The following is a 21,424-nucleotide window of genomic DNA, read 5'->3' on the forward strand; positions in this document are numbered from 1 at the left end:
CTTGCCTTTGGCTGCAGGTAACAGGGAACTCAAATAAAAATGGCTTAAGGAGTAAAGAAAATACGTTACTCATTGGGTATAACGCGAAACGTGAAGGCTGGTATCTTCTAAGGCTGAGGAATTCCACGGCTCAGTTGTTATCAGGGACCCAGCTTCTCCCCAGCTTCCTTCTCTGTCACCTGCGGCTGGTTAGCTAGCTCCCCTTGAGGTCGTAAGACAGCTGCGTCAGTTCCGGGTGTCATATTTAGACATGGCAATGTCTAACCTCCTTCTGTGTCTCAAGAGATGTCAACTTCCCCAGAAGTGTACCAGAGGACAGGGATTCATATTTCAAGCCTAAGCCAGCCACCGGCAAGAATGGCACTTCCATTAGTTGCTGAGACCAATGGTTTTCAACCTTGGCTATGCTTTAGAATCACCTAGAAGCTACCAAAAATCTCATGTCCACACCTCAGGCCTCCCTGCATCCTGCCCCTGCCAAAAGAAAATCAGAAGTTCTGAGAGCAGGCCCCAGGCATCACTGTTTTAAGTTTCCCTTTAAAAACATTCCAATGCCAAGCCAAGGTTGAGAACCACAACTTTAGATCTTTGTTGATACAACCCTAACGGTTGAGGCCAAAGCCCACCATCTACAAAGCACGGATGATATAATGGAGGAGGAAAGGATACCTAAGCAAAACTGCAATTCTGTTAGGAAAGGGAGAAAATATATGTGATGGTTTGCAATTAAGCATATAAGCTGTGGAGACTCAGGGCAGGTAATGCCTTCTTATAAACATAGTTTCCTTATCAGTAAATAGTAATAACAACTACTATTGCTATAATAATCCCTATTATAGGATTGTAACAGGTATTGAAAAGGATTTCATATGTATGATCCTAGCATTCAGCAGGTGCTTGACCTGAGATATTCTGATCTCCCCAAACCCCAAATGCGGCATTCGTGCTTCTAATTGGCAGTATGAGCCCCATATTCCTTAGGTCATATCACCAAATCATAGTATTTTAACTCTAACAAGCAACAGCTCAGAAGAAATCTTTGAAAGGAACCCTCCAATGGCTATGCTTAGCAAAACCAGTCAATGAACTAAGATACTTGGTGCTGGAAGTCAGGAAGCCTATTAAGACAAGGGACAAGTCATTTAACATCTCTGGGTCTGAATTCCTGAAGCTCTACAACCAGATCAAGTCAAAACACCAAAAGACTACACACCCGACTTCTATCGTCTTACCAACTGAAAAAAAACTGAGTTTTACTGTCTTGGGGCTTTTAGTAACTGACCACAAAAAAAGTTATATGAAACCTGTCACACCGAATCTTAGAAATGAACATTGTGTTCATTCTACTCGTGAAGCAGACCCACGTGAGAACTGTTTGCATGAATTATTAGGAGAGGTGAGGTTTTACATGCCACCTCCTTTCTGATAATGAGAGGTTGAACAGATAACCACTTCGTCCTTTTTGTTTCGGCTCTAAAAAAGATCAGAGATAACCGTAATGTAGCCGAGATAACCACGCCGGCACATGATGCGGAAATCCACGTACAGCCTTTCCTATCACCGTGGTCTTCCATTTCTTCTGGTCCAGATGTTTTTTGACTGATTCTGGTTTTAGTACTCATGGACCTGCCTGGAACTGCGTCCAGGGTCAGTGACATTTCCTTCACAGGACGAAACCGAGAGGGGCAGCGAGGCGCACAAGGCAGCAGGAACTGCGCGTGGTACGGCCGAGACGGCCATACTGCGGGGCGCTGGAGACCTGGCGGACAAATGGATCTCGATTCGGGTACTGCTCGGGGTGGGGGCAGGGCTCAAGCAGGACACTGGGAAATGGGCTCTAACGGGAAAAGAGAGTGAACTGGAGAGCAGAAAATGGAAAATCGAGGCAGGAGAGTGTGCTGAAGGGTGCAATAATAACCCAGAGTAAGACACCCACAGCCTAATGGCTGCCCTAGGCATGAAGGGCACATGGGGGAGAACAGGTCTCTCCTCAACTTGATTTAACAGAAGTTCAGAGGTTTCACTGACACAAATATTTTTGCCTCTTCAAAACAGGAGTTGTAAAGTAAGATTTTTTTTTAACTTCTCTGACTTCTCAGTCCCTCAAACCTCTCCTTGGTCTTCTAAGTTTAAAAGTGAGATGGGTAGTGCCCCTTGGAATATAAAATTGTTTTCTTATACATGAAATTTACAGGTAAATGTTTATACCTCATCAGTATTGAACTGAACATGAGGTAACATTATAAGGAAATAAACTGTTGAACTGTCATAGAGGATCAAATATAAGTATTTTCAAGGTTCATGGAAATAGAAAAAGTAGAAGGTAAATGTTTCTATTTATTCCCTTTTCTATGCCATTGATCCTATTATCTATCTCATAGAGTAATATGGCTTAAATAAGAAAGTTAAACAGTATTAAATAAAATAGCACAGTGCCCACAGCTGATAAGTGTGCACGAGTGCTAGCTTATTGCTGACCGAGGTTAGCTTACACACAGGTCTGCCATAAAATTGACCTTCTATTGTGAGCTATGAGAGGATCTGGAAATCCTTTGAATTGTATGTGATGTTTAAAAGATACAAAGTACCAATGCTACAGGTAATATAATCACTCCTTTGCATAATTTCATTAAATTATTGAAGACTTTTGTAATGGATCCTTTTGAAGTATCAACTCAGTCTATCTCCTCGGAGTTCCTCTGGCAGCTTCTAGTGCATTGTCTTGCCCTCCTCCCCAGCCACTGCCAGGGAGTGAACCAATCACCCTGGCAGACAGCAATGGCGCATGAAAAGACAACTCACTCTTAGCTCATACGCTCCCGATGCTAAGGGCCCAGGAACTATCCTGGTTTCTTTCTTTCCTAGGTCTTTTCTGATAAACTTCTGCTTGAAGCACACACAATTCCCTTTCTTTCTTTAGCAGTATTAGGTTACAAACAAAGTAACTGACTCATATTTTCAAACAGAACTTTGCTAAGAATTTGCCACCTTTGGTATACTCTGTGTATACAGCAAGTCAGTGATGCTATCATTCTTCCCAGCAATAAAGCAATATGATGCTGACAGTTTCAGTCTCACAGTATTGTTCTAATAATAATCAGTACCACTATATAAAAGTGCATATTTGAATTTCATGATTTGTGCTTGGAGAATTCTGCCTTTGACTATTGTGTTAAAGATAGCATCACACTTCTAAAATTTACATGTTACACAAGTGTACAATCTCACTACAGTTCATGAACCAATGAGAAAGATAACCATTCTCATGTCTTAACAACAAAAAAGTTAAGAACTCCAAGTGTAGGGATGCCACAGCAAGAGACATTGTTCCATTTTATTTACAATAGTAAGAAATTGGAAAAAACAGTTAAGTGGTTTAAAAAAAAACACAAAATCATAATTTAAGTCATAAAACAAAATTGTGAGCAGCCATTAAAAATATGTTGCAAATGTATTTAATGACACGAAAAGATCTAACCATATAGTCATCATCTACCTATTATCCCAATGTCTTCTTAGAGAAACCTGAGTTTTCTCTCTTCGATCTCCTGTATCTCATCTATCCTCATTCAGCCTAACCTTGCTTCCTACTTTACTGACAAAACTGAATCAGAAAAGACTTCTGCAATTTACTACCACAACATTGACCTACCAGCCAGCATCTCTGCCATATATGCTCCTCTCTTGTTCCACTGACTGGCACATCTTGGTGAAGACTAATTCCCTCAATGGTAGACTAGATTCTGTCCCCTCCGCACCACCCATTAAAGAAGATGCACAACATCATAGTGACACAAGAGGGCGCTTTAAATGAGGACTCCTGTAAACCACTCCAAATCAACAGTCTTGAACAGGCGTAGGCATAAGTATTCTTCATCTATACAAAACTACAGGAAAAAAACAACAAAAACACATCAGCCAATGAAAATTATCAACTTAGCCACCCCTACTCCCTTCCCCCCAAAAAACCATGCAGCAGCAGCAAACTGTAACACAAAAATCCAAACTGAATTAAATATCCCTGCTTAGGAATATGAAAAAACCTGAACTGAAATTCAAAACTAAGACAAAAAATGCAAGTAATGAAACAAGAGTTGATTGACCTCAGAAATGATACAAAAAAAGAGATCATGTCAAAAATGTAGACTATATTACAAAACTGGACCGATTTTAATGGAAACTTAATAAGGTTTATTGGATAAAAGTGGAAAAAGCATAAAAATGAGATGAAGAAAGCAAAATTTATAAAAGAGCAAAAAAAGAAAATGCATCATAGAGGGAAGACACACAAATGTAACATAATTTACACAGTAACTATAATACAAAATGACAGAAACTAACCCAAACATTCAGTAATTTTAATAAATGTGAATGGGCTTAATTCACTTATCAAAGGAAGTAAAGGATTTTATGTTTGGCTCACAAAACAAAACCTAACTATATACTCCATATGAGAAAGGCTAAAACTTATTCAGAAAAGCTAAAAAATAAAGTGGTGGGCAAATAAATACTAAAAGCAAATGCAACCAAATTTCCAGTTGCAATATAAAATCTGAAACCACAAGAAGGAACTTTTTGTACTGTTACATCAAAACCCAGTAATCTGGGGTGCCTAGGTGGTTCAGTCAGTTAGGCACCTGACGTCAGCTCAGGTCACGATCCAGAGTCCCAGGACCGAGCCCCACGTCCGGCTCCCTGCTCCGGCGGTGAGTCTGCTTCTCCCTCTGCCCCTCCCCCTGCTCACGCTGTCTCTCTCTTGCTCTCACCCTCAAATAAATAAATAAAATCTTTAAAGAAACAAAAAACAAAAAACCCCCAGTGATCTATATTGTAGGTTGGACGGATGTTTAACCCATAATTTTGTAACACCTTGCACTATTTATTTGGAAATATTAGCTTACTAATTTATGCATACCTTTCAAACGTTTCATTATACATTATACATTATTTAAAACACCACATTTTAAAATATCACCAGTCTTTAATATCACCAACCAATCTTACAAAAAGTAAAGGAAAGCTATCAACCTCATAGAGACAGATCAAATGTTCCAAAATTATAATTTTTGCTCAAAAGCCAGAATTTTATCATTGATAACAAATATTTTCAGTTATTTTCTTTGAAGTAATGGAATCATTTCATTCGTTTGTGAAGAAGTACCTGCCAAGCATCCACATCTGAAAAAAAGTCTGCCCCTCAGTCGTTGAGTGTTCATGAAAAAACACAGCTAATTCAGCTTGCAATTAAGATAAAAGCACACAGATGTTTTTCCTTGAGAATACCATTGAGTATGTACAAATACTTTATACATCTTCCCATTTCGCTATGCATAATATTGACAAGACACATACTCAAGAATCGAGGTTTCACAACATTAATAATTTTTACTGTTTCATCAAGGACATTCTTAATGAAAGTGGCACCAGATACAGATGTTTTCAGAGGGGAATTCTATTCAACTTTCAGAAACTAGACAGTCCCACCGGACATAAACTCTTCTAGTGGAAATGCCTCTACTGTTTCCCCATTTAGTATGATGCTTACTTTTCTTAATAAGGTATATTTTATCATGTTAAGAAAACATTCATCTATATATCTCTAATCTATACGTAGAATCTATGATCTATATGTAGGAAACCTTAAAGCTTCCACAAAAATACTGTTAGAACGAATAAATGAATTCAACAAACCAGCAGGATATAAAGTCAACACATAAGAATCAGCTGCATTCCCATAAACTAATAGTAAACAATCTGAAAAGGAAGTCAAGAAGACAATTCCATTTACTATACCTCGAAAAGAATAAAATTCTTAGGAATCAATTTACCCAAAATGGTGAAAGACTTGTACAATGAAAACTACAAAACATTTCTGAAATAAGATAAAGACATAAATAAATGGAAAGACATCCCATGTTCATGAATTGGAAGGGCTTAATATAGTTAAATTGTCAGTAGTGTCCAAAGTGATCTACAACTTCAATATATTCACTATCAAAATCACAATGACATTTTTTGCAGAAACAAAAATCCCTCCTAAAATCCATATGGAATCTCAATAGGCCCGAAAGAGCCAAAATAATCTTGAAAAAAACCAAAGCTGAGGCTTACACTTCTAAATTTCAAAACTTCCTAGAAAGCTACAGTAATCAAACAGTATGGTATTGGCATAAAGACAAACATATAAGACCGATGGAATAGAATACAGAGCCCAGAAATAAACCTTCCCATACATGGTCAAATAATTTTTGACAAGGGTGCCAAAGCCATTCAATGGGGAAAGGACAGCCTTTTCAACAAACGGGGCTGGCAAAACTGGATATCCAAATGCAAAAGAATGAAGTTAGAACCTTTCCCAAACACTTCATACAAAAATTAACTCAAAATGGATTAAAGACTTAAACTAAGAACTAGAACTATAAAACTCGTAGAAAAAAAAGACAGGATACAAGTTTGACAACACTGGATTCAGCAGTGACTTCCTGAATAGGAGACCAAAGGCACAGGAAGCACAAGAAAAAAAAAAAAAAGAAAGACAAATTGGATTTCATGAAAATTTTAAAATCTTGTACATCAAAGGACACTATCAACAGAGTGAAAGGGCAACCTACAGAATGGGAGAAAATATTTTCAAGTCATATATACCATAAGTGATTAAAATCCAGAATATACAGAGAATTCCCTAAAACAACAACAAAAACCCTATTCAAAATTGTGCAAAGGACTTGAATAGCCTTTGAATTTCTCCAAAGATGATATACAAATGGCCAATAAGCACATGAAAAGATGCTCAACATCACTAATCATTAGGAAAATGCAAATTACAACTACAAGGAGATGCCTACCACCTCATATCCACTAGGATGGCTACTATCAAATAAAAAAAGAAAAAGAGAGTAACAAGTGTTGGTGAGAATGTGGAGAAATTGGAATCCTATGCACTTCTGGTGGGAATGTAAAATGGGACAGCTACCATGGAAACAGTATGGTGGTTCCTCAAAAAATTAAGAACAGAATTATCACATGGCCCAACAATTCCACTTCTGGGTACATAGCCAAAATTGAAAGGAGATTTTCAAAAAGGTATTTGTACATCATGTTCATAACAGCATTATTCACAATAGTTAAAACATGGAAGCCACCCAAGTAACCATCAACAGATGAATGGTTAAGCAAAATGTGGTAGATACATATAATGGAGTATTACTCAGCCTGAAAAAGGATGGGCATTCTGACACATGCTGTATTAATGAACCTTGAGGACATTATGTTAAGTGACATAAGCCAGTCACAAAAAGACAAATACTCTAGGATTCCACCTACGTGAGGTATCTGGAGTCATCAAAATCACAGAGACATAAAGGAGAATGGTGGTTGCCAAGGGCTTGGGCAAGGGAGGGAATAGGTAGTTACTGTTCAATGGGTTCAGAGTTTAAGTTTTGCAAGATGAAAAAGTTCTGAAGATTGGATGCAAAACAGTGTGAATATACTTAACGTAATTGAACTGTATGCTTAAATGAGTCCATTATATATAATATATACTTTAATATAGCTGTTTTGTAAAATCTTGTACTATGAGGCCTAGTCAACAAGACAAGAAAAATAAAAATAAATAACTGCAAAAGGAATAAAAATCATGATATGCAGATGATATGTCTGCAGAAAAATGCAGAAAAACTTACTCAGATTATCAAATTTACAGAAATTAGCAAAGTGGCCAATTCAATTCAGAAAAATCAACTTTAAAAAACGAGTGAGAATAACATCCAAAATTATAAAGTATTTAAGAAAAAATAATCTAACAAAAACGTGTAGGTCCACTGGGGGAAATGATAGCTTTATCAAAAAGACATTTAAAAAGACTATAGACAATATATTCATGGACTGAAGAACTCACTCTCAAAAAGCTGTTAATTGTTTCCAAACTGATGCATACAGCTAAAGAAATTCCAATAAAAAACCCCAATGCATCTGTCCTTGTTTTGCTTTGCTGGGGAAGAGGGATTTGGCAAACTGACTCTAAAATCTACATAGGAGCAAACGAAACACAAAGCAAGCAGAAGGAAGAAAATAAAGAAAAACTGAGTGGAAATCAATTAAAAAAGAGAGAGAGAGAGAGAGAGAGAGAATAATCGATAAAACCAAGTTGGTTCTTTGAAAGATCAACAAAACAGACATTCAGTTACAATGACCAAGAAAAAAAACAGTAGACTCAAAAGTACCAAAATGAGGAACAAAAGAGGGGACATCTTTTGATACATCTTTTGAGTTCTTGATACAGAACTCAAAACTTTTGGCAAAGAAATCTCTTCTTGATATAAAAATCTTTTTGATATAGAAATCAGAAGGATTATAAAACAGTACTATGGACAAATTTATACCAACAAAGTAGACATCTTAGGTGAAATGGTAAATTAATAGTAAGATACAAATTACCAAAACTGATTCAAGAAAAAAAACCTGAATAAACCTATAAAAAGGAAAGAAATTGAATCAGTATGTAAAATCTTCTGTTAAAGAAAAGCTCAGGCTCAGGTGTCTTCACTGGTGAATTCTACCACACATTTAAACAAGAAATAATACTAATCCTTCAAAACTCTTCTAGAAAATAAAGGAAGAAGGAACACTTCTCAATTCACTTGAGGAAGCCAATATTACTCTGATACCAAAGCTAGAAAAAGACATCATAAGAAAAGAAAGCTATATATGAATAGAATAAAAATTCTTCATAAAATATTAGCACACCAAATCCAAAAATATTCAAAACAGGTTATATACCATGATCAAGTGGGGTTATCTCAAGAATGCAAGACTGGTTTAACATCTGAATATGTCATAATGATGTACTGTATCATATTAATAGGATAAAGGGGGGAAATGATATGAGCATCTCAGTAGATACAGAAAACACATTTGACAAAATCTAATACCCACCCACGATAAAAGCTCTTGATAAAATAGGAATAGAAGGCAACTTCCTCAAACCAATGAAGAGTATCACTGAAAAATCTACAACTAAAATCATACACAATGGTGAAAGTCTGAATGCTTTTTGCCTAATATCAGAAAACGTCAGTGATGTGTGCTATCCTTTCTATTTAACATTGCATAGGAGGTGTGAGCCAGTGAAATCACTCAAGAAAAAGAAACAATAGGCATCCAAATTAGAACGGAAGAAGTAAAACTGTCTCTATTCTCAGATAATATGTGGAAATTCCTAAGGAACACACACACAAACCTATAGAGCAAATAAATGAGTTCAGAAAAGCCTCAGGAAATAAGATTGAAACGCAAAAATTAATTCTATTTCTCTATACTATGAATGTATGATCCAAAAATGAAGTTTAAAAAAATTTCATTCATCAACAGCATTAAAGAGGACAAAATATGTGTAAATAAATTTAACAAAAGAAGTGTAAAGAACACACTTGTACACTGAAAACTACAAAACTGAGAGAAATTAAAGACCTAAATAAATTGAGACACATTTCATATTCATATAACGTGGCAATTCTTCACAAATCAATGCAAACTCGGTCAAAATCCCAGCATAGGTTTTTTGCAGAAATTTACAAGCTGATCCTAAAATTTATATGGAAAAGCAAAAGACACCAAATAGCCAAAACAATCTTTGAAAAGGTGAATAAAACTGGACAGTTTATATTTCCTTATTTTAAAACTTAGTATAAAGCTATAGTAATCACAAGACACCATCACAAGACAGTGTGATAGCATTTAAGGATAAACACATAGAGCACCAAACATACAGAGCATAACATATAACATACAAGAATAAATATATAAAGCAACTGAACACAACTGAAAGTCCAGAAAGAAATTCTTACATCTATAGACAACTGATTTCTGACCAAGGTGCCAAGGCAACTCAGTGGAGAAACGGTAGTCTTTTTTTAAAATGGTGCTGGGACAACTGGATATCTATATGTAAAAAGAAAAATTTAGGTCCTTAGTTTATACTTTTCCTAAGAATTAACTCAAAAGGAATCATAGACATAAATATAAGAGCTGAAACTATAAAAAATGTTTAGACAAAAACATAAAAGCAAATCTTGTGATCTTGGGTTAGACACAGAATTTTTAGATACAACATCAAAAGCATGATCCATAAAAAAAAAAATGATAAACTTACTACATTAAATTAAAATGTTCATGCTTCAACAGACACTATTTTAAAAAGGCAAGCACACATTAGGACAAAAAGACAAAGCCACATATTGGGACAGAGTATTTCTAAATCATATATGTGATAATGAACGTGTATTCAACAAAGAACTCTCAGAACCCAACAGTAAGATGATCCAGTTGTAGACTGGATAAAGATCTGAACTGACCAATGGCACATGAAAAAATGCTTAACACCATTAATCATTAGAAAAATGCAAATTACAGCCATAGTGAGATACCACTTCACCCCTGCCAGAAAAGCTATAATCAAAACAACGGACAATAACAAGTGTGGGTGAGGACGTGGAGAAACTAAAATCTTCTTACTTTGCTGTCTAGAATGTAAAATGATACAGCCACTTTGGATAACAATGTTGCAGTTCTTAAAAAGTTAAACATATATTTACCACAGTACTCAGAAACCCCTAACCATACAATGGGATAATGGGGCAATTATTTAAAAAAATTAGTGGTCTATGATAAGGCATGGATGAATCTCAAAAATATTATATTATATGAAGAGCCAGAAGCAAAAGACCACATATTGAAATTTATATGAAATGCCCAGAAAAGGCAAACCTAGAGACAGAAAGGAGATCAGTGGTTGCCTATGACTGGAGGTGGGACTGGGGAGCAATGAAAATGGGTACAAAGGATCTTTTTGTGGGTGTCAAAAACATTCTAAAATTGGGTATGGTGATGTCACACAACTTTGTAAAATTTACCAAAAAGTGTCAGTTTTACACTGAAAACAAGTGAAAACTGTATCAAAGTAAAAGGGCCCAAAATAAGTGGCTCAGTTAGTAAGTGTCCGAGTTCAGCTCAGGTCATGATCTCAGGGTCTTGGGATTGAGGCCCAGGTCAGGCTCTCCGCTCAGCGGGGAGTCTGCTTGACCCCCTCCCTCTTCCTCTGCCTCTCCCCCAACCTGTGCTCTGTCTCTGTCTCAAATAAATAAATAAAATCTTACCCCCAAAAAAATTTTTTTAAAAAGGGCCCCAAATAGCCAAGGCATTTGTGAAGAACAGCATCAGATAAACTATCAAACTATATAAAATCCAGTAAAGCTCCAGTAATTGAGACAGAGTATTAGAGAAAGACAGAAATGAAGCAGAAAAGACACCCCAGAAATCAAGCTTTGTTTGAAGGAAACTTTATATATAGGAGAGGGGGCAGGCATTACAGACCAGTGGGGAAAGGACAGTCTTTTCAGTTGAATGGTACTGGAAGGTTGATTATCTGGCCAAGGAAAGAGGGGAAATTAGGTCCCTACCACATACCATTCAAAAAGAAATCAGTTAATCTTAATTCTTTTCTCCCTATAGCCACAACCATCCTCTTTTTTATGTAACTTAGCAGCTCCTCCCACGTGGAAAGTTTACTAAGTAGAGTGTACTTTCCTACTTCTTGGCTGTGTCACTTACTTAGGCCAGTAATTTGTGAGTAAATGGGATGCAAACAGCCTTGAGCTTCCGCCAAAGCCATGAGAAGAACACATCCCAGCTAGCTAGCCTGCTGGTCCCAGAGGGGACTGAGACGAACGTGGAGCAGAACCGTCCTAGTCAACCTGCTTTACGAAGCAGAGCCAACCCAGCCAAAGCCAGCCTAGACTAGCTGACGCCCAACCAACCTGCAGATGCATGGGAAAGAAATGTTTATTTTTATTTGTTAGGGAGAGGCTTTGGGTTGTTAACACCATTATGGCAGCAACTGTTAACTAATACCTTTTCCAAAGGAGTAAAAAAATAAATGTAAAAAGCAAAACTCCAAAACTCAGAAAGATTGCCAAAAGAAGTATTGTGCCCATTGAGGCACCTCAGAAAAACTGAAAAGACAGCCCACAAAATGGGAGAAGACCCGCCACACATACCTCACAAAGGATTACATCAGGAATCTATTAAATCCACTTACAAACATCAGCCCAATAGAAATACAGGAAGGATTTCACCAAAAATGAAACTCAAAATCTAGTAAGCATAAGATGCTGATTTCATGAAAATAAAGCTATGTGAAATCACTTTTATGCCCAATAAACTGAAAGTCTTGACAATACAAAGCACTGGCAAGTATAGAGCAACAGGAGTTCTCGTACACAGTCGTGGGAGTATAAACTGTTCTAACTACTTTAGAAAAGATCGGTATTATCTTTTTTTTTTTTTTTTAAAGATTTTATTTATTTATTTGACAGAGATAGAGACAGCCAGCGAGAGAGGGAACACAAGCAGGGGGAGTGGGAGAGGAAGAAGCAGGCTCACAGCAGAGGAGCCTGATGTGGGGCTCGATCCCGTAACGCCGGGATCACGCCCTGAGCCGAAGGCAGGCGCCTAACCACTGTGCCACCCAGGCGCCCCATCTTTTTTTTTTTTAAGATTTTTTATTTATTTATTTGACAGACATAGCCAGCCAGCGAGAGAGGGAACACAAGCAGGGGGAGTGGGAGAGGAAGAAGCAGGCTCATAGCAGAGGAGCCTGATGTGGGACTCAATCCCGGAACGCCAGGATCACGCCCTGAGCCGAAGGCAGACGCCTAACGACTGCGCTACCCAGGTGCCCCAAGATCGGTATTATCTTAAATTTTAAATTTCCCTTGGTTTATAGCCAGGATAACTCACACACATCTACATCAAAAGACATATATATATAGGGGCGCCTGGGTGGCTCAGTCGTTAAGCGTCTGCTTTCGGCTCAGGGCGTGATCCTGGCGTTCCGGGATTGAGTCCCACATCAGGCTCCTCTGCTATGAGCCTGCTTCTTCCTCTCCCACTCCCCCTGCTTGTGTTCCCTCTCTTGCTGGCTGTCTCTACTCTCTGTCAAATAAATAAATAAAATCTTAAAAAAAAAAAAAAAAAAGACATATATATAATTATTTATAATACTTTATATTAGAAAATTGAAAATAACCTGAATGTCATCAGTAGTAGAATGACTAAACAAATTTTAACAAATTCACAGAATGAAATGCTACATAAAGTATAAGTTAGTGAATAAGAGCTGTGTGCATCTACATGTATGAATCTTAGAAGCATAATGTTGAAGGGCACCTGGGTGGCTCAGTCAGTCCAGCATCTGACTCTTGATTTCACCTCAGGTCATGATCTCAGGGTCATGAGATCAAGCCCGCATCAGGCTCCACACCGGGCATGGAGCTTGCTTGAGATTCTCTCTCCCTCTCCCTCTGCCTCTCTCTCCTGCTCGCTTGCTTGTGCTCCCGCTCTCTCTCTCCACCCTCCTCCGAAAAACAAGTGTAATGTTGAGTGAAAATAGCAAGTCACCAATAAAGACACAGAATATTTATTGTTTAAATAAAATCCAAACTATTTAAATAAAATCCAAACACAAGCAAAACTAAAAATACTGTTTAGTGCATCATACACACTTGGTAAATCTACAAAGAAACAAAAGAAGAGAATAAAAATACAAAATATAGTGATAAACCAAGAAATGGAAGCAGGTCCAAGGAGACAGACATATGTATCGATATATATGTATCAAGTATTTTCTAATTTTTTAGCAGGGGAAGATAAAGGAAAATATTTCTATTTTAGAAAATGGAAAAGTCCTACATTCCCAAGCCAATTTCTAGAGATGTTTCAGTGAATAAAAAAGAAATGTGCTAAATACTAATTTTACCTTTTTTATGCCTTTTATTTTCATGATGACTTCTTTTCAGTATCCAAAACCTAATATGAAAAAAAATCACATTTTTATGCATCAATGTCTAATTCAGGTACATCATAATGCCCTTGTAATTGCTTAGTGAGTCCAATACTATTTATCCTAGTAATCATCTAATATTTACTATAAGGCCTAAAAGACGACCTTTACATCTATTTTTTTCCATATGTATTTCATACTAATAACAAAATATTTGATATGATTTTTATGCCAGGATGAGCTTTCATTTTTACAACCTAAAAATATCCAGAAATAAGCACTTCTGACTTTCTAGTATCTGCATATGCTGAAAGATGGCTTCGTTCTAGGAGAATCTCTTATTTTTACTTGTATTTCAATTTAATTTTGAAGACACTAGTTCCAACTAACATGTAAGAAACAAAAGAATATAAATGACTATTATTTTTCAATTATCTTTCCTCATGAACTGAAAGAATATTTGAAGAAAAACTTTTTTTTTTTAAAGATTTTTATTTGAGAGAGAGAGAATGACAGAGAGCACGAAGGGAGGTGAGCAGAGATAGAGGGAGAAGCAGGCTCCAGCACTGAGCAAGGGGCCCAACGTGGAGCTCGATTCCAGGACTCCGGGATCATGACAATTTGAAGGCAGATGCCTAACCAACTGCACCCTGTGAGAAAACTTCTGAAATAACTACTTGAGTATGTTTTAATGTAACTAAAAATATTTTCCACCCAGTGATTCTTAGCTTTCCTTCTAAGAGTATAACAGGAGTACTCATTCTCCCAGTTAGCTTGGCTACCAACGTTACTAACTACGTTGAGGGCTTTAAGAACATTCTAATTTATACTTATTGCTTGTGTAAGTATAAACGGGAATGTTCTCACCTGCAATAAGTATAAATTTTCCTTTAAGCTACAAAAAATATATACAAATGAATAATAATTTTCTAAACGGAACTAAATTCTAAGATTGTCAGTCCTAATATATCCCATATGGTAACCTTAAAGAACAGTGTGTTTTCAAAATTCTCACCCTTAGTTCAAACATATTCTTTAAAAAAGAAAAATAAAAATTAAAATTGTACTTACTCTGGCCAACAATTCTTGTGTTTCAGGAGTCAGTGGAGAATGTGAAAACTTGCAGTATTCACCCTGATAACATTTTGTTCCTGTATGGTAAAACTTGCAAGGATATTCATGTAATCCAAATGTTAAGGAAGAAAACAACTTTAATCCAAATAAAATAATTTGTTATTAACTTACTGACTTTATTTTCCCTATATCAAGGCCTTTCCTAATAGTAGAAACACTAAATTCTCTACTTAAGATATGAGACAAGAGATTATTAATTGAATTACATGAAACATATAATTTCAGAATAACTATGTAAATCAAGTTTAACAGCTATCACAGGATACTTTTCCTTCATATCCATTTTTTTTTTTAAAGATTTTATTTATTTATTCGACAGAGATAGAGACAGTCTGCGAGAGAGGGAACACAAGCAGGGGGAGTGGGAGAGGAAGAAGCAGACTCATAGCGGAGGAGCCTGATGTGGGGCTCGATCCCGTAACGCCGGGATCACGCCCTGAGCCAAAGGCAGAGGCTTAACCGCTGTGCCACCCAGGCGCCCCTCCTTCATATCCATTTTTATAATAAACTACAGGCATACTTCATTGATATAAAAAAGGGATGTGTATTTTAAATACTTTAAGAAATGTGATTATTCTTAAGGCATTCTTTTGGGGTGGGGGAATCAAAGTCAATAACAATGATAGGTCTTACAAATCTGAACCCTTCAGATATAAGGCTTGTTTAAAATAGGATCAATTTAAACAACTTCAATATTGTTTTCTAGGACAAAAGTCTCAAGTTAGAATTTGAGATTCCTTCTATTGATGACTGAAGGAAAACAACTTTTGTGGTGCCCAAATGTGCTATTATCCTAAAGTGTTTATGTTCCATGTTTCTACAACATGTCTGTACCATTTGCACTAAAGAGTTAGGGTTGTTTTCCAAATTAAGGAACAATTAGCCTCTATTCAGTATAGAATATACAGAAAATAAGTACTCCCAAATTACGTAATTCCTGCCCCCCCCTTTTTTTCTTTTACAAAGTAGATTTTATGAGGGTACCTAGCTGGCTCAATCAGTAGAGCATGCAACTCTTGACCCTGGAGTTGTAAGTTTGAGTCCCATGTTGGGTGTACAGATTACTTAAAAATAAAATCATTAAAAAAAAACCCCCAAAACAATAAAGGAGCTTATATGAATATAGACACAATTAGTTAATGTCACAGCAGAAATTCTGACAGTCTTTCTGGGGGCTGAACAGGTCTCGTGAAACTGCTGCTATACTGCCCAGGTGAAAGAATCCATCTTCTCTTTCTTGGGGAAAAAAAAAATCTGTACAATGTAACCACTTTGATACTGAGTTGGGGTTGGATAACATAATTTTACCACAGCTAAAACACGGGTTTCATTCAAAAGTATACGTATTTAAAATGTTCGTGTAAATATTTAGAAAAAGTAAAGGTATTCCACCTTGTGATAAAGGATATTATGCAAATACAGACAGTTTTCACCTCTGGTACAATATCCTTGTACATAAAACTTACACATTTCCTTCTTCTTCTCTATCTCTGCATCATGATCAAATTTACACTGGTCTCCCTGGGCCAAAAGGAACATGGAAAAGGCATTATTTCTCATAATTAAGTCATTCAACACCTACTAAGCTTAAGATAAGCACATGATTCCAGAAAGTCTTAGAAACATTAAAGTATAAAACTTTTTTTTTACTACAGTCTAATTCTTAAAGAGCTATCTTATAACCACACTACGCGCATCTGCTTAAAATCTTGTTAAGTCCTAAACATCTTCAACACAAAGCATTTTTTAAAAAGTATCTTTCTTAAACATAAAAGAATATTTCAATAAAGTTTTCTAGTTGAACCTTTTCCAGAAGGAAACATTATAAAAATGTACAGCTATGCTTTTAGAATATCCAAGGGAAAGAGGAGTTTAGTACATTTTTGCTAGACCTTACATTTTAGTACATTTTTGCTTAGTTTTTTATACCTTAATACATTTCCTTTCAAGAAAATATTTACAAACTTGCTTCCCCTTGCGTTCCACCGTATGTTGGTTGATGAATCCCTGACTCATTCTCACATGCTGCTGCTTCTCTTTAGGCTTATCATCCTTTGAAAACAAAGACAAAGAACTAAATGTGAGAAAGAGAAATTTAAATTATTTTAACCACCTTTAAAACATTAAAAAGTGACTCTTCTAAGTTGGCCTTCATTTTTAAGATTTGAACTCTTGCACAGCAGTTAAAAAATAAATATTCTGCCAATAGTAACAGCATTCCAGCATTGAATATTAGTGTTTGTACAATGTGAATATTTTATTGTACTTTGCCCTTATTTTTAAAAATTGGATAAAAAAATTTTTTTAAATGAAAGTGCTACTACTTGTGATAAAAACCAAAGTCTAGGAATAAGGCTCCTGAGAACAATGGAGACAAAGCTGGAAACCGTAAGGTGAACCAAAAGCGGCGTGCTAATCTCAATGAGAAGCTCACCGAGTGACAGCGGGGAGTAATAACCAGCTCAAGTTAACAAACATAATTACAAATATAACCTCAAAGGTGGCAACAGAAATATATAAACAAAAGGTGACTTTTATATAAAGACAAAGGGGAATTTCATAATACATTTTAGCTCTTTTAGGAGCATAAACCATTTTTAGCGTGTTAACTTGTGGTACAATTTATAGCTTTTGATTATCAAATTTCTGAATAGTTTTAGGAAATCAGTACGTGCAAAGAAGGGACCTGACTACATTAATGTGATCTGTTTTGTAATAATGTCAAGTTTCCACTTAACACCATCAAAACTATGTGTCTAATGAAGATGCGTCAATGTAAATCTTTGGTTTTATTTGACTGTGTTATTAAATTCTAACATACATGTTTATAATCCATTCCTTATGTAGAAGGGCTGTCAGCTGAATAATCATTTAAGTCAGTGTAAACCAAATGAATCACAGGGAATACTCCCGGGGGGGGGGGGGGGGTGTCAGGAAATAAAGCTCCAGCTGTGGCCTGGCCCTGTGTGACTCTGAGCAGTTACCCGAACCCCCAGGGCTTCAGAGTCCTCACCTGTAAAATAATGGAAGCAGGGCAAGATTTTATATAAATATATTTTAATTTATAATATTTGATCTTTCTAATATTTTACCACCCCTAACTCTTGTCTTCTGGACCAAGCCTAACAAAAAAGGCTAGTTTAGAAGCCCTCAGAAAAGCAGAGTCCTTACTGTCCTATCCTGAATACATCTGCAGACCAGGGAAGAGGAACTTCTACAAAGCAAAATCAAAATACCAGGAGGGTTAGGGTGTTTTGGAAGGTCCATGCTCAGAAATATTCATTTTTAATGTCCACAGGGACCACAACAGCAGAAACTCTATAAGACTCTGTGACTTTTGAAGTGTTCTCTTGGCCACTTTATCTTCTCCCTGCTTCCCCTGCTTTTCCAGTCATCGACAGTACAACACTGCAAAAGCAAGGCACTTGTGTGCACGTGCTCAGGTAAACGGGCACGACACTAAGGCTTAGCACCGGTGCTGGCAGCTAACGAGCGGCAGGGAAGGCAGCTGCGACAGTGACAAGGAAGAACATGGGAGCGCACTGACGGTGAGGGGATGTTTCACCACCAGAGAGCCTTGCTCTGCGGCTCGCACAGAGGTGGGAGACAAGAATTCTGCAGCACGCAGGCGTCCCCCCGCGCGCCCACACTCTTGTACCTGTTCCCGTGAGCCGCTGTTCCGCACGGGAGCGTTTGATCCTTTCTGTCCAGCGCAAGCCCGTTTTCGCTTCATTTTCTTCTGTTTACCATTTTTCTGAACAGCTTTAAGGTTTTTAGTTTTTTGTTTAACTGCTAAAAACAAGAAAGTTCATTTTATGTGTTAAATCTTAGACACAAAGTGTTAAGATTTTAACTTTAATTTATGAGAACACGGAGGCACAGGTGACTCCACAGTATACTCTATAGGGGGCCTGGGTGGTCGGTTAGGCGTCCGACTCTTGCCTGCCCCAAGCCAGACCTCTTGAAGAGCTCGGAGCGTAATGGAGCTAATCAGCAACTGCCACAGCACTACAGCAGCCAAAGCTTCAAGTGTTTAAAATGACCTCCCATGCTACTGTCAGAGTTTTCACTGAAAACATTTTACATAGGGGAGCCCGGCCGGCTCAGTCAGTAGAACGTACACTCCTGATCCTGGGGTTGTGAGTTTGAGCCCCACATTGAGTGTACAGATCACATTAGAAAATAAGAGTATTTAAAAAAAAAAAAAGGCAGTAAAACGAGAGGATTACTTTCATCTGTAGTTGTCATTTGTCCTCATATCTACAACTAAATTTCATTTTAGTCTGACACACCACTGTATCAGACATTAAGTCAATTCCTCTCTAAACCGACAGCAATACAAACAGGCACATCTTGTCCTTCATATACGCAGAGGTCAAGAGTTTAGCATTCTCCCTTTCAAAGCAGTCATGGCCTTTGATAACCCTCCTGTACTCTCCTCTTGTAACCTAAGCTTTGTATGCTGAATGACCAGGTTGGGGGGCGGTGGTGGGTGCGTCTCAGGCTGTGCAAGCTGACATCTGGTATAAAGATCCATGGAAAGCATGATCTTACTATGAGATAAAATGCAGGAGAAAATCTCCCCTCTCCCCAAACCCCAGTCCATATATGGACAATTGTGACGGATTCTCTAGATAAACTTTAAATGACAAAATAGTTTCACCCTTACCTTTCTGTGTCTCCTTCACTCCCTCTTTTTTCACTGATTCTTCAGGAAATGGTGAGGACTGAGCAGCATTTGCCATTTCTTTAGCTTGTATGTACTGCTGAAGCTCTTTAGCAAAATTATCTTCTGATTCCTGACTGCAGGTATCATTATCACTATATACATCGTAGTCTTTACTTCTTGATTTTCTATATTGCAAATTCTTCGGTGATGTTGTAGAGTTCCCAAAGTGCCTAAACTAAGTAAAAATTAAATTTTCAATTTTAAAAAGCTGGCATATTCAAAATAATCTGGTTATAAAGAAGAAATAAAGACTGGCCATGAACTGATCATTGTTGAGGTTGCGTGGTGGGTATATGGGGTTTCACATAACTATTCTTTCCACTCTTATATTTTTAAAATTATCCGGAATTAAAAAAAAAACAAAACCAAAACCAAAACCAACACAACATATCCACCTCAAAAAAAAAAAAAAATCTGATGGAAGGTTCTGAATTTATACACCAGATGTGCTTTACTGAATTAAAAGAGTAAACCCCAAATCTTAATTATTTGATATAATTTGATTGAACTACAATATAATTCACATTTTGTTTCTCCCTTTGCATCAACTATGCTTTTAAATGGTTTAATTCAATAACTCATCATTTCATTAAAGAATAAGTAAACTGTAATGGCCCAAGCGAAAATCCACTGTACTAAGATATATCACAGCTAGCAAAGCCTATTCTTATTCTTATAACTCACAGCATTGGGGGCACACACTGATGACAAGGAACAAAGAACTGCCCAGTTCTCCGTAATCAAGTTAACTTTACTTTCAGAAACAGTTTTCTAACTCTGTTGTTGCAGCTGCCCCAAGGCACCAGAGGCAAACACAGGCACCCACTGGACAGGAAGCCAGGTATGGCAGCTGACCCTGAGTCAGCCTGAGATGATCACAGCAGACAACTTAAAGTACTTTGTGTACAAGAATTTCCAAGTATTGGCATACATGTCTACACATGGTGACACAAGGGTATCAAGCTGTATAATTACAGTTAGTATGTATGATACATTTTAATTAAAAGGTTTATATAAAAAATATCCAAGTGCCAAAAGGCTCCTATTTTGATGTCAGGAAGGGATAACACTTCTACCATTAAACTGGCCAATGATCCTTCTCCAGAGCATGCTCTGGGGTCTGGTCTCTTATCTACTTTCACATAACTGATGAAGGCAGCAGATTCAAAAACAACCAAAAGCAAACCAGAAGAACTGCTATGATAAAATATACTAGGTGGTCCAACTTAATGGTTTACTTTTGATGTTAACTTCAAAGCTAGGAGTTGTACCACCAGAGGATTGATCAGAGGCCTATAAAATGAATTTGTTCCCTGCGTGAAGAAGAGAAAGTTTCCTAACCTGACAATGGCCCCAATGTACACCTACCTCATCTTCATTACACCAGACAAGACCATCAACCAATCTGACAATATCAGGCCACCAAGTTCCCTGTCTCCAAGTTTTCAAGAAAGAGCACCTTTTAAAACTAATACCATAGAACAAACTTGTAAACATAACATCTGGTCAGGGGTCGGCGGATGTCAATCTGGCCTTCTATTTTTGTTAAACAAAGTTTTGCTGGAACGCAGTCACACACATTCATTCACTTCAGTGTTATCTACACCTGTTTAGTTGTGACAGAGTCAATATGGTTCACGAAGTCGGCAAGATGCACTACCTGGTCCTTTATGAAAAAGTTGGCCAATTCTTGTGATAATTATTATGTTCACCAGGTTTTTGGC

At 37.1% G+C, this 21,424-nt stretch overlaps 1 protein-coding gene across 3 annotated transcripts in view; it reads right to left on the reverse strand.

The window, feature by feature from the left end:
* Positions 1-3,439: 3,439 nt before the first annotated feature.
* The window catches only part of ZC3H8 (zinc finger CCCH-type containing 8), a 28,724-nt gene continuing 10,739 nt past the window's right edge, over positions 3,440-21,424 (reverse strand). Inside the window, exons 3-9 of one of the 3 annotated variants that reach the window (XM_040623200.1) lie at positions 19,641-19,875; positions 18,630-18,760; positions 16,901-17,023; positions 16,381-16,492; positions 14,909-15,018; positions 13,814-13,863; positions 3,440-3,887 (exon numbers count right to left, since the gene is read on the reverse strand). In XM_040623200.1, the coding sequence (XP_040479134.1) occupies positions 13,834-13,863; positions 14,909-15,018; positions 16,381-16,492; positions 16,901-17,023; positions 18,630-18,760; positions 19,641-19,875 (741 nt within the window). In that variant the 3' untranslated portion in view covers positions 3,440-3,887; positions 13,814-13,833. Of the gene's footprint in view, positions 3,888-13,813; positions 13,864-14,908; positions 15,019-16,380; positions 16,493-16,900; positions 17,024-18,629; positions 18,764-19,640; positions 19,876-21,424 lie in introns of all 3 variants that reach the window. The other 2 variants (XM_008700124.2, XM_008700123.2) reach the window with 2 other exon arrangements.

This window comes from Ursus maritimus, unplaced genomic scaffold (assembly GCF_017311325.1).
Source record: "Ursus maritimus isolate PB19 unplaced genomic scaffold, ASM1731132v1 scaffold_6, whole genome shotgun sequence".
Taxonomy (NCBI): domain Eukaryota; kingdom Metazoa; phylum Chordata; class Mammalia; order Carnivora; family Ursidae; genus Ursus; species Ursus maritimus.